At 34.9% G+C, this 14,714-nt stretch overlaps 1 protein-coding gene across 27 annotated transcripts in view; it reads right to left on the bottom strand.

Moving 5' to 3' along the window:
* Window positions 1-14,714, bottom strand: part of SOX6 (SRY-box transcription factor 6) — a 631,508-nt gene that overhangs the window by 135,595 nt on the left and 481,199 nt on the right. For 19 of the 27 annotated variants that reach the window (XM_076002133.1, XM_012780692.3, XM_012780698.3 and 16 more), the window contains one exon: window positions 1,177-1,300. In XM_076002133.1, the coding sequence (XP_075858248.1) occupies window positions 1,177-1,300 (124 nt within the window). The remainder of the gene's footprint in view (window positions 1-1,176; window positions 1,301-14,714) is intronic. The other 8 variants (XM_076002147.1, XM_076002131.1, XM_076002148.1 and 5 more) reach the window with 1 other exon arrangement.

Raw genomic sequence — 14,714 nt, 5'->3', positions numbered from 1 at the left:
ACTTAACATCTCTACTTCTTGAATCATTTGAGTTTTGCTACAGACATCCTATCTTTTCTTATAAGAAAGGGAGTTCTCTACCAAATGCAAAAGAGTAATCAATGGCAACAAGCAATTAAAATAGATGTTAAAACATACCAGGTTTATTTTTATGCTATTTAGTAATCTTCTTTACTCAGAATTTTAGTAAAGTGATTTATATTTTATTATTGCTTTAAGCATATTAAAATGCCTTCGTTCACTTTATAAACCACATACACAAAGAAACTGCTGCACTCAGATTTGTTGTACTCAGATTTGATGGTTAATATAATCGGGTTAATATGTTAAAAAGAACTTGACACAGAAATTATTAATGAGTAGAACAAGGTCACTACTTCTGAGCTGAGGTCACTTACAAAGAATGCACAAATGAAATTAAGGTTGACTTTTATTTACTTGACTATCTTCTTACATTGGATTCCTTTGGCAACATATCTTTAAACATTTAAAGCCCTGTTTACAAGGAGGCTCTGAAAGAAGCTTCAAACCATTATGCCCCTAATTGAATTCCCCAGGAGTCCAGTAAACTCAGAGGAATAAAGAAAAATCATAACATTTGCAAAATCATCTCAAAACATATTTTACTGCAAGGTTACATGACCTGTTTTTCGAGGTTCAAAGATGAATGAAAAAATATTACTGAATGCTTCATTATTTGGACAAAAATCAAAAAGAATTTTACCTATTAGCAGTAAGCTAATTAAATCAGCTGAGTTTTAACTTTTTTCCAAGAGAAATCTGACAACACACAATAACAACATTTTATACTATATGTGATCACTTTCCCAAAGTATAAAAGCTCTCAGGAAGAGGAAAGGATCTTTAACATAAACAATTATTCACAGTAAAGGTATGAGAGAGAACTGACAAAAATGTTGTAGTCCCCAGAGAAAGCAATATTTCATCTGTGAATTCAGAACAAACTCGTGGAAGAAGAGAATGTAAAGGTTTTTAGCAGTCAGTTTATTGCAATGCCTGTTCTTCACAATTCTAATTTTATTAATATTTTAAAATAAGCTTTTATGATCTTTTTATTCATAGTTCCCTTGTATGTTCCTGTGTTTGTTGTGAATACTAAACAAAACATGTGGATATGAGCATTTCTAAAAGAATGTTAAATCCCTCTCTACTTACCTGGTTTGTATGTTATTCCAGGGGGGAAGAGGAATCCCTGTTGGGCAGCAGCAGCTGCTGCCAGGGTCCGCTGGTCATGTGGAAAAATTGGGATCATGAGCGGAGGCATGTGACCCTGAACCTGCTAAACAGAAGAGAGCCTATGATCAGACAGAGAGCAAATGTATGCCAAGAAGTATTTGTTTTTCACTCCTGGTGGTGTGCTGGTACTCACACAGCCACTCACCTCTAACCTCATTCCAAATCTGCAATCTGAGAAAATTCAGGCAAAATCCACCAACTCACTTTTATTAGATGCCATTAGCATACCAAGGACATAATTTCATTGTGAATGTGCTTCATTCCTACTTCCACCAAACTGTAGTTAATTGGTTTCTTTTCTCTTTTTCCCTTTTATTTTCTTTCCTTCAAACAAAGAACTAGAAGAAACGAGTTTGCTTCTTTTCTTACACTGTACAATGTTGAGAGGTTTTGCCCTTTCACCTGCTTTGCATTCTGTGCTTTATTTTGAGAATCGTATTTAATATTCTTAGACAGAAAATAATGTCTAATTGTTATATATTCTAAAAGCTGTATCTCCCCAGTTTAGGTATCTTATTTCAAAGCCTCGCTGCATTATGTTAAAGATATAGCTCTTCAGATTTAAGGCTACTACATCTTGGCTCCCAATTAAACTAATATTCTTTGCCATACACACCTTGATGTAACATATAAATTGCTTGTCTGGCTAAGCAGTTTTACAGCTTTATGCACTACCATGTAGCTCGGTAATTATGGAGTTGTATTCAGAGAGCATTTCATAATAAATCCTACTATATCAAATTTCATTTGACCTCAATAAATGTATCAAAGAGCACAAAAATGCAAAATAGAAAAATCTTTACTCTATATCAGTATTTGTATTCCATATAAAGAAAATAAGAGCTATGACAGAATCATGCTTGTGAAAATTACATTTTAATTTCCTAGCTACCTTCTTTATGCATGCTTTCCTGATTCTAGGATAGTACGACAGGAAGGTTTTGTCCTGGCTTTCAGGACACGATTTTATAGGTTGAATATAGGACTTTTCTTATTTAAAGATCAAAATAAGATGTACCGAAAGAAACGATCTTTAAGTTCAAACAGGATCTTCAGCCTTTTTACCAGTATAAAAGAGTTGTATTTATTATATCCCATTTAAGATACAAACCTTTACCAGTAATTCTACCAAACTCAAACCTTTCCCTTGTTTAAATTCCTAAATATTCTCTTTAGGCAAAATTCCACATACTGGCTAATGACCCTGTTTAAATAGCACCAACTTGCCTTGTCCTGTCCCTGTTCCCTCCATAGCCAGGGATACAGTGCAAAAAAAGCTTCTGTGTGGGTCTAAGAGGTTTCATTTACCAACAGATTTTCTCTAGGGAAAGCCCTAAGATGTGGGTTAATAAAGGGCAAGCAAAAAATAAACACTTTACAGTATTTTTCTGAATTCATTTCTCAGGAAAATCAACTTATAATAAAAAGGTCTTTGTGCAATTACTACCTTGCCAGTGGGGCGTGAAAGAAACTAGCTTTGAGCAGCTATTTCTTCCATTTTAGCTGAGGTAAGCCCAAGTTTCAAACATTAGAGTACAAACTTAGCCTGCTTAAATTGGAGCTGATCCCCTAGTGTCCAGGTCTTGCCTTTAACCCTGAAGAAAAGCACTGGGTTTGCTGCTCAACTCCAGCTGTTGTGACCTGATGCAAACCTGAAATGTCAGAGACATGGTACTGTTCTATGCCAGAAAATAAAACGCAGCATTTTTTGTGGATGACAATTGTTCACAACAAGAGCACATCAAAGACAATCATTTCATTTTCCTCTAGAAATATGGCCCTAGCACCTAGAACATAGGACAGATGGCTCACACTCTAAAGAAGGGAAACAGTGAGGGAGGAAATCTGGGTTTCACATTTATTTATTCTTCTCTTTTTTCATTTAACAAACATTTATTATGTTGCTATTATCTGTGAGGGATCTTGAGAAGTAGTTGAAGAAATCAGAATATTTAGCTTAGGAGAGAAAAGATATAAGGTTATCTTCAAATATTTGAAAGTGATATATGAAAGAAAGATTAATTAAGACTGAGTGGTTACAGAGGACAGAACTAAGCTCAAAAGGAAGAAATTTTAGGGAAGTTTAATGCAAAGAATTATCTAATAAGTTTTTCCACAATCACTCTGATTAAAGAGGTAGTATGTATGTCCTTTCCCTAGAGGTAGTCAAGAAAAGGCTGTATACCTCCACATGTTAGAGATGTTTTAAAGTAAATACATAACTAAAAACTTGATTAGATAATAATCTTTAGAGTCTTTCCAACTTTATAATTCTATGATTGGTCAAAAGTCAACATTAATGAGATAGTATAATTATAACCATTCCTTCAATTCATTCATTCAACATGCATTTATTGAAAACTTACCAGGTGCCTACAAAGGCTTTGTTGGCAAACAAATCTGAGCTCAAATCTATATACTGTTATTTTCTTGGCTGCGTGATCTTGTATGGTTACTTAACCTTTCTGAGGCTATTTCCTCATGATAAAACTGAAACTAATTGTACTACCTTACATGGTTATTTAATAATAGACAATAAAAGTAAAGCTTGTGGCACAGTGCCTGACATAGTAGTAGTGTAATGTCATAGTAAATGTTAGATCCTTGCTCTTTTCTTATATAGTTTACATATTAAGGACTAGAAAATTATCAAATTGCTGATAAAACAAGAAATAATTAATCTTATCCATAACTCTACTTCAAGAAAGAAAACATGAGCCAACTAAATAATTCAGTTTTGCCGGCAGAGGCTTGTCATGTTCTTAGCAGACAACATGCCTCACAGAGCATTGTCCCATCCCAAGTATCTAGAAGACCATGAAAGAGAAGAGGTGGGATTACAAGGATTATTTGAAAATGTAATTTGAGGTCTTTAGTGTTATTCGTTAAGCAGCATCTTAGAATGAAAACATGATTTTGTTTTTGCATTGGCCTCCCAAGCTCTTCAGATTATGAGAACATGAGGAGGTCAATTGCAATTAGGAATCAGACCTCCATTCTTGAATCATAGTGTCTGAAGTTATATCTTCTGTAACTGTCTGTGTGCATGAGATAACTAACCAAACTGTTTAGGGTCATTTTTAATGCCAAAGAGCTGTAGGTGTTTTATATTAACATAAGTTGTAAGAATTTAGGGAGTTTCTTTCTGTCCATCACACTCTACAAGCTAAGATATGTTAGAAGCTTTAAATGCTAACCATTAACCAACCGGCTGTTTCAGTAAGTTGAGAGACAAAGTAAATAAGGAGGACAGAAGACATTGTGAAAGCAAGAGTAATTATAGAAACATAGAATTGGAATAGAGTTTAGAGATAGTCTAACCTAGTAGTTCTCAAAGTATGGCACCTAAGCAGCAGCATCGCAACATCTGGGAACTTTTTAAAAAAGCAAATTCTTGGACTCCACTCCATACCTACTGAATCAGAAACTTTGGAATTGGTGCAATAATTTAAATTTTAGACTAAAGCTTAATCTAGAGTAATAATTCTCAAACTTCAGTATGCATCAGAACATCCAAAGGACTTGTTAAAACACAGATTGCTTGGCTCCACCCTCAAAGTCTTTGAAACAGTAAATCTGAGGTGGGGGCCTGGGAATGTACATTTCTAACAAGTTCCCAGGTGAAGTTGGTGCTGCTGGTCCAAGGGCCATGCTTTGAGAATCACTAATCTAACCCAATGCTCAGAATTTATACATAAGGAAACACGTGGCTAGAGAAGGTAAAAGATAGTAGCCTAAAGTTACAAAGCCTGTAACAGAGCTGGATCTAGAGTCCAGAACTTCTAATCACCCTGTCCAGTGCTTTTTCCACTACACCAGATGGACTTCAGTAATATAAAAGAGAGAAATCACTTTCATATACTGTTTTAGCAGAGAAAACCTGGAGGTCTCCAGCTGAAAATAATTTTGCGTTTCAGAGGTATATTGTTGGAGTTTGGTTACTATGAATGTTGTTCAATTTTATATCAAGTTCTTCCTTCCTTTCTTTTATCTTTACCCAGAACACACTTGATCTGAATATCAACTATCATTAATTCCAGTATTTTATTACAATATATTCATTAATAATGATCACTTAGTTTCAAATGATAAAATTGTCCATAACTTATTTTAAGTGAAACAATGATGTGAAAATTCAAAGTGCCCTTTATTAAAGAGAAGTCAGAATATTCAGTAGCTAGTTAGAATCTAGACTGAGAGAAGATGATGAAAAGTTTCTCTTTTAGCTCTAATTATGTAAGTAATAATAGTGATGACAATGATAATGACAATAATAATAACACAGCAACTAATATTTTTTAATGTTTTCTCTATGGCAAGCACTGGAAAAGTGAATTAAATGTCCTATCTCATTTAATCCTCAAAACCCTAAAAGGTACTTACTGTTACTATTCATATTCATTTAATGAGAAAGACAAATCCATGAGAAGTTAAGTAATATCATCAATTAAAAAGTGGTGGAGCCAGGATTCAAGTCCAGATATGTCAGGGTCAAAGTTTATATTTTTAAGTACCATAACATATGAAGTATGAAATCATTTTTTATAAAACAGGTCTAAATGACATAGGGAATACAAGTCTTTGCAATAACAATAATTTCACTGACAGTTTAATAAATATAATTGAGATTTACATGCAGTTATATTAATAGTAAACAATACAGAGATCCCATGCACCCTTAACCCAGTTTCCTCCAATGGTAACATCTTGCAAGAGTACAGTATCACAACCAGGGTACAGACATCAATGCAATCCAACAATCTTATTCAAATTCCCCTAGTGTGTTAAAGGAATTATGACTTTAAAATTAGCAAGGGTAATGAGGGTCATTGAATACTTCCAACTATCATCTTCTATAAAATAATCACCAGTATAACCCAATGCAAGTGATATAAGCAGAAAGATTATATTAAAGCAGTAAGACCCCCCCCCATAGCTTTCCATTTATTGTACTTACTAAAAGATTATTGGTTGAATATGGGACACAAATTGAAAGCAAGAGCAAGGTAAAGGTGGGGGGCAAGGAAAGAGGGCTTGGTAGCCAAACAAGAATCACATAAGCATCCAAAATATTTTCCCCTTATGTAAGTTGTGAATTAAGGTCACTGCAATGAGTGCCAGTGCTTAGGCCAGATAAAGAATTTTGAAGATACAGAAAAGATTCTGCTCTGAAGAATGTAATCCTGCTTTTTCCTCTTCCTGCTCATCATCCTATTTTCCCATTTGGTGGCATGCCAGGAAAGGCAGTCACACGGGAAACAGCAACCCCCCAAAATACTTACTGAAGAATAAAAAAATAATAGAATTCCCCTCACTGCATAAAATAGTGACCAGTCTCCACATGGCTTTTCCAAGAAGTTATCAAAATTTCAAATAGCATCATTTTTCTTGAAAGTATAACTTTTCCTAAGCTCAAATTCAAAATTCTTTAATTATCCTATAGATAAGGAAGTAAAATAGATTTTGTTAGTACAAAGAATAAAACTTGATGTGGCTAAAATATATCTCTAAACATAACAACTGCATTATTTTTATTGCTTTGTAAACAAGCACTATCTGGCTGGGTATGTCACTTGAATGATTAATAAGAAACCAGAAACCCCATCATGGGTAAAGCTTAGTGCATCAGGAAAGGGATAAACTATGTACCCCAAAGCACAACTGTCCATTAATTGCAAACTTCTACAATCCATGACCAAATTGTTTCCCATTTGGAGAGGGTAGGGAACACATTCTTGATCAAATAGGCTACTTGCCCAGAAATTTTAATTGCTAGGGTGTTCCTCACGTCTTTCGGAGAATCAAGACAGCAGCAGATGTGTATGAAACACTTAGGTTCTGTCTCTTCCAATTCGTAAAACAGCACTGTTGCATCAACACTTATCCCCTTTGTTTTCTCTGTGCTAAGTTGTTGATGATGCCATTTTTTGCCATCTGCCCCAGAGCTTCATTAAAGATACATGAATGGGCTAACTGGCCTGATATCTTGTGAGGAACAGGTGCTATTGTTTGTCCCTGAAGACTTGCAGTAAAGATATGACTCAGAATACTTGAGAAAGAGCATCTGTAGCAGTCAGTCAGAAAGCAACTTGGCAGAGACCTGGCTACATGCTAATATGCAAACAGAGTGACACTCAGGGGGGCTCATTTTCTCTTTCATAAAGATTATTTAACTTTTTTGTAGTGATGGGCAGTAAGTAGTTGTATTGAAAATCTCGTGCATATTAGTACCTATTATTGAGTTAAAGACAGTGAACAAGTGAGAATATTTTAAATGCTTTATTTCTAGAAAATCATTCCTATGTGGTTTAATTGAAGAAAGCTGCTTTAAACTGTCAAAAGGAATGTTTCCAATATGTTTATATCATAACAGAGGGTGGAGGGAAAGAGAGAGAGAGAAAATACAGAGATCAAGAAAGAGACAGAGAGAGAGATAGGGTGCAGACAGAAACAGAGGAAGGGGCTCAATTTTCTTAATGGCCACATTTTTTATTGCAAAGAAAAAATGACTCATTTGCATAAAGTGTTACCACTGTAAAAGCTGCAGCATCCATAGCAAAAGAAATAAAGGCCCCAGAAATTTTACATGAAAAGCCTTCAAGGTCAGGGAGATGTCTTCTTATTGCAAAAAGTGCATGCCAAATCACAGTATATGGACCTCAGTTAATTCTGGAGAGTTAGGAGAGAAAAAGTCTCATTTGATAGGATAAATTCATGTCTTAACAGAAATCCTTTTAGTTTTCAACTTTATTGTTAAAATCTTTCTAGAATGTTAAGACTCTGCTTTGCCCTTCCTTAGAAAGCATAATTCAGTAGTGAACATATTGAACTTCTCTTGGTTGGCCATAGTCTAAAGTACACAAAGGAGCCATAAATTATATAGCCTACCTGGCTATTCGCTAATTGTTTCAATTTACTGATCATCTCTTGGCAAATAAATTGACTGTCTTGAATGGCCTGTGACATTGATATTTCTGTATGTCCTGTCACACTTATGACAGGACTAAGAACACAGTGAGTATTTTGTATTAACCGATCAATGGTTGAGTACCAGCCATGTAGGACCGAAGAGCTGGTCTTCTGACCATCAATTTCCATAGGGTAGTGCTGTTAATGCATCTGGGAAACATATTAAGCTTTAATAGTTCTCATTACAGAAGAGAACTTAAGAATATCTTTTAAATACAACTTTTGTTTTCTTTTCCTTTGTCTTATTTGGCAAGTCCTTGGCTGCTACAGCTAATGGAGTATATCAAATTCTGCTCCTAGAGAACCTACCTAGCTCCAACAGGAAAATGCTCAAACTCTAATTTCATCAGGAGTAAACTTAGGACACACATTTTCTAGAGAATTTGAGAGGAGTCCCATATTCCCAAATGTTTTCTACCTTCATCCAAGGTGGAAATGATACACATTGTACAAGTAATGTAACTGCATCCAGAAGAGGATCCTGTGTGTTGTTACTGTTTGATTGTTATTTGTTATTGGCAGGATATTAATATTCTCTCTCTCTCTCTCTCTCTCTCTCTCTCTCTCTCTCCTCTTCCCTCTCCCTTCTCCCCTCTGCCTTTATCCTTTCCTTTCCTTTATCTTCCCCTCTCCCCTTTATCCTTTCTCAGGTCTCCTCAGGATAATTTACAAAATACATTGTTACCATTGTTAACATTCATTATATAAAGCAACATCTTCCTAGAATATTACTTACTACTGCTAGCACTCTTCAAAATTCACACTGGTAGGCTAAGAAAACCCCTGAAAAAGCAGAAAAACTCAAGATATTATGGTTTAAAAGCATCCTTTTAAAAACTCAGGCTTTGATTTTTCAAAGTCATATGCTTTAGTTAGAACATTAATAAAGAGCTAACTTTATATTTATATACATATATATATATATATACATACACACATACTTTTCTGTGTCTACATATTATGCTTCAATAAAAAGTTAATTTAAAGGAATAAAGAGAAAGCAGCTCCAGTAGTTTACATCTCTTTTCTAATTTAGACTATTAAATATGCTTAACAAAATATCTAAAATATTCATTGAAGAAATGAGAAATGGAAGAAAATATATATCTAGGCCGGGCGCGGTGGCTCACGCCTGTAATCCTAGCTCTTGGGAGGCCGAGGCGGGCGGATTGCTCAAGGTCAGGAGTTCAAAACCAGCCTGAGCAAGAGCGAGACCCCGTCTCTACTATAAATAGAAAGAAATCAATTGGCCAACTGATATATATATTAAAAAAAAAAATTAGCCGGGCATGGTGGCTCATGCCTGTAGTCCCAGCTACTCGGGAGGCTGAGGCAGAAGGATCGCTCAAGCCTAGGAGTTTGAGGTTGCTGTGAGCTAGGCTGACGCCACGGCACTCACTCTAGCCTGGACAAAAAAGTGAGACTCTGTCTCAAAAAAAAAAAAAAAAAAAAAAAAAAAAACTTAAAAAAAAAAAAAAAAAAAAAAAAAAAAAAAAAAAGAAAATATATATCTTGTCACTAACTTCACTGTGTCCCCACCCCCACTACCAAGAGTAAAACATGCAAACAAAGCAATTTTATTTCCTAGGTTGGTTCTTTAAGATAGCTATTTAAAATCCACTTCACAGTGTACACTTTCCAGCTCCCTTCCTTGGTTACACAGGAGAGAAATACCTTTGAGAGTAAGAGTACAATGACTCTATCAGGTCAATGGTACACGTTTTAAAATTTTTCTTTAGGTATATACTCAGAGAGAAATGTTAACAGCCGTGAAAGAGCCAATCCTGTCCTTTGTGTCAACACTCCTATTTATATTCTCAGTATATAGCATATATTTGCTTGATTTGCATTTTTTAAAAATGGACAAATATCTCATTAATCTACCAGGATCATCAGTAATCAAATGTTATTACTTTATCTCTCTTTCATGTGTACATGTTCTGTTTAATATTAAATTTTCAAAGAAAAGAACATGGGTTTAGCACTAACATAATCTTAATTCCTAGCATCTCTTACTTATTTGTCCCCTTATTCCATGAAATGAAGAGCTCAACACATATGGAATGAATACTCAGACTCCTGAGAAACATGTTACTCCATAAGAGAAGGCAGCAGTGCCTATCTTAATTCAACTCTTCAACAGCTATTTATTGAGTACCTATTACTATATCACTATATTCCTATATCACTAGGCACTAGAAATATAAAAATGCCTTAGAAACACCCACAGCCTTATTTTGTCAGGTAGTGGTGCTAGGTTTGTTTTCACTGACAAACTATGTAAGTCATTCAGTTTGTCAGCTTACTTTGGAATAAGGTCAACAGAGAAAGGAAAGTTTTGCTTAAAAAGAGAAGCAAATTAAAACAAAAATTCCATTAGTTATTACATCATTCTATAGTCTTTCTGTGGTCTATATCCCAGAAAAATTTTGAGAGTATTTGAAAAGACATAAGTTAGATTACTTTACAAAATGGATGATAAATGTTAATTAAATGTGTTTAAATTATCTTACTATGTTTTAAGAAACTCTCACCAGGAGGGAAATAGAATATCCTGGCCATAAAGAAATTAATAAAACATGTTATGCAAAAGTAAAATTTATGATTCATTTGGAATTAGATATCTACCACCTTTTCAATCCATACAAATGCATAATCTTGTCAATTAAATATTATTGTTAAGGTCTAGTAGTATGTTAAAATCACTTTAAAGTGCAACTAAGGAAAATTCATGTGTGTTTATTACTCCTTAAGGATCTATTAGTGGGTATTTTATTCAGATTCGTGCTGTAAAATCTGCATAAACTCAGCATATTGTTATCCCCATGTGTGCATTTGTTTGGTTAAAGCAGAACAGCAAATCTCAATTTCTGCAACTTCTAGAAAAGTCAAGAGAACTAAAACAGTCTTAATTTTAATCAGATACAAACAGTTATCACTACAGAAGTGAAGAGTTGACTATTATGCAAATAGTCACAGTTAGTGGTCACCAGGCCATCACAGAAGACTGAGCTAGTCAATTACTTTAGATATTTCCAAAGACTAGTGAAGATGAATGTTTCTAGTTCCACCCTGTCTTATTTCCAGAGAAGTATGAAACATATTAGAGACTAATGATTGTTGTTCTTAAATGGAAACCCCATTAAATACAAAATGATCAAAGTGTTTTGCCAAGATGAATTTTTTTCCAAATTTTGTATAAATATATGGGAACATTTGTGAAGAATATGGCATTCTTTTCTTTGTAACAACCAAATTCAGATATAAACCTTTCATAAACTTTTGACCTGTAATGAAGGCAATCTGGCTTTTACTCCTGAAACATTTTATACAACCTTATTCTGTTAGCAATGACCAGAGTTCAATTATTAAATTCCTCATCCAGAAATGCAGGTTTACATCTTAAACTACAGGTCTTGTTAAAATTATGCATAAGCAACTTAAAGGCAGGGACTTTGTATCTCCCCAGGGCTCAGTAAAAGACCTTGAACAGAGTTGGGTCTCAACAAATATTTGTTGCATAAATGCATTAAAGAACTTTTATTCTATGTTATTTAAAAACTAAAATACAACAATTCTGATGAGTTTTTAGTCTGCTGAATCAATTCAAAGTCCTTTTACCCTTTACAATCCTTGAATCAAGGCAATAGGAATACAAATCTGCTGTACACATATTTCATCTTTTCTTTTGGCCATGCCATTAACTTTGAAGTTAGCTAGCTGGTAAGAAAATACAAAAATTGACTTTATTCATTTATTTAAAGATATTTTCTAATGACTGAGTACTCACATTACATCTGTTGAAATTTCTCTATAGTAAAATTTAGAGATGCTTCTAAGCTTTTTTTTTTTTTTTTTTTTTTTTTTTTTTGAGACAGAGTCTCGCTTTGTTGCCCAGGCTAGAGTGAGTGCCGTGGCGTCAGCCTAGCTCACAGCAACCTCAAACTCCTGGGCTCAAGCAATCCTCCTGCCTCAGCCTCCCGAGTAGCTGGGACTACAGGCATGTGCCACCATGCCCAGCTAATTTTATATATATATATTAGTTGGCCAATTAATTTCTTTCTATTTTTATAGTAGAGACAGGGTCTCGCTCAGGCTGATTTTGAACTCCTGACCTTGAGCAATCCGCCTGCCTTGGCCTCCCAGAGTGCTAGGATTACAAGCGTGAGCCACCACGCCCGGCCTGCTTCTAAGCTTTTTAAATAATTTTATCATCATTAATTATAATCTTCACTGAAATAATAAGATGCTTTCACCAGAAGAGTCAAGAATACAATTTTCCAAAATAATAATAAAAAATTTTTGTTATATCACAGTGAACTTATTATGTAATATTAAATGAATGACAGTAAAACATTTGAGCATCAGTTACTGTGGAGAGTAGAAGCAGTTCCATCATAAGCAAAGATGTCTAAGAAACATACTGTGGGAACTCTGAACAGAACACAATAGGTCTAAGCCATTGACAGCTGGGCCTCAGCCATGGCAAGGTGACCTCCTTGAATGTGTCAGTGAGTGATGGTACATGCACATATGATTTGGAGGCAAGGAAGTAGTAAGGCGATCTTTATAGGAGAAAATTTTCTCAAGCTACACATCCGATAAAGAGCTAACTAGAATCTATTTAGAACTCAGGAAAATTAACAAGAAAAAATCAAACAACCCTATCAAAAAGTGAGCAACAGACACGAACAGAAACTTTTCAAAAGAAGACAGAATAATGGCCAACAAACATATGAAAAAATGCTCAACATCTCTAATCATCAGAGAAATGCAAATCAAAACCATAATGAGATATCATTTATCTCCAGTCAGAATGGCCTTTATCACAAAGTCCCCAAACAATAAATGTTGGTGTGGATGCAAAAAGATAGGAACACTCCTACACTGCTGGTGGAACTGCGAACTAGTGCAACCTCTGTAGAAAGCAATAGAGAGATACCTTAAAGAGATGCAAATAGATCTACCATTTGATCCAGCAATCCCATTACTGGGCATCTACTCAAAAGAACAAAAGACACTCTACAAAAAAGACATCTGCCCTAGAATGTTTATAGCAGCACAGTGCACAATTGCAAAGATGTGGAAATAACCTAAGTGCCCATCAATACATGAGTGGATTAATAAAATGTGGTATATGTATACCATGGAGTACTATTCAGCTTTAAGAAATAATGGTGATCTAGCACCTCTTGTATTTTTCTGGATAGAGCTGGAACCCATTCTACTAAGTGAAGTATCCCAAGAATGAAAAAACAAGCACCACATGTACTCACCAGCAAATTGGTTTCACTGATCAACACCTAAGTGGACATATAGGAATAACGTTTATCGGGCATCAGCAGATGGGAGGGGGGAGGAGGGGATGGGTATACACATACATAATGAGTGCGATGCACACCATATGGGGGATGAACACGCTTAAAGTTCTGACTCCGGGGGGAAGGGGAGGGAAAAGCAACACGCATAACCTAAACATTTGTACCCCCATAATATGCTGAAATAAAAAAAATTTTTTTAAAAGGTGATCTTTATAAAAACTGGATACCGAGGGAAGGCATAAATAATGACAATCACAAGTCAAGTAGCCTTCAGATTTTCAATCTTTATCATACTCCAGTTTTATTCGAGCAAAAAGCTAATGACGACGTGCACTGTAATGTCATTTTGGAGCATAACTTGCAATATCTACCCCTCCCCCCCAGCACACACATTATACATGCAAACACATGTACTCCTACACCTGCTACCCCAACTCAATGAAAGAAAAAGGCAACACTGACAATGATTACAAGGATAAGCTAACGTGCTGATTGTAAAAAGCAATTTTCTTTATTTTTCTTACTTTTATCTAATACTATCTTCATATTAAATAACTTACATACCATAAAGAAATGTTCCTGTTAAAGAAGGGAAGGTCCAAACTCCCTAGCCTAGGCTGTCTCTCCACAAGATGTTCTTAACATACCCCGCAAGCCTCTTTCCCTTCTAACCTTTACCATAATCTTTCTCCTTTTTCTTTCAATAGATTCTAAGTCTTTGTTCATGTCACTTTTCTCACCATACAGAATGATCTTTTCTCTCCTTTCTACCTTCCCAAATCTGACCTATTCTTCAAGTTTCAGCTGAAATTCAACTTTTCTATGAAAAGTCCCCAAACAAAATTTCTTTCCCTTTGTCAAAATATGTATTGCACATACATATATTGTGGAATAGTTTTTCTATGTGGATAAATTCATTCATTCATTAAACCAATGTTTATTTTAATATTTAACACTATTCTAAGCACTGAGGATATAGCAACAGACAATCTTCCCTACCATCATCTTCTAGAGAAGACAGACAACATACAAATGAAAAGAATATATGTAAGTACATGTGTATATTTATATATACATATATGTGTATTTGTATGCAAATACACACATGAACAAATATATATAAATATAATAAATATCAGTTGATAATAGGTGTTATGAGGAAAAACA

The sequence above is a fragment of the Microcebus murinus genome, chromosome 4 (assembly GCF_040939455.1).
Source record: "Microcebus murinus isolate Inina chromosome 4, M.murinus_Inina_mat1.0, whole genome shotgun sequence".
In the NCBI taxonomy this organism is placed as follows: Eukaryota; Metazoa; Chordata; class Mammalia; order Primates; family Cheirogaleidae; genus Microcebus; species Microcebus murinus.
Note: the sequence above shows the minus strand (reverse complement) of the source record. Positions and strands in the feature narration are given on the sequence as shown.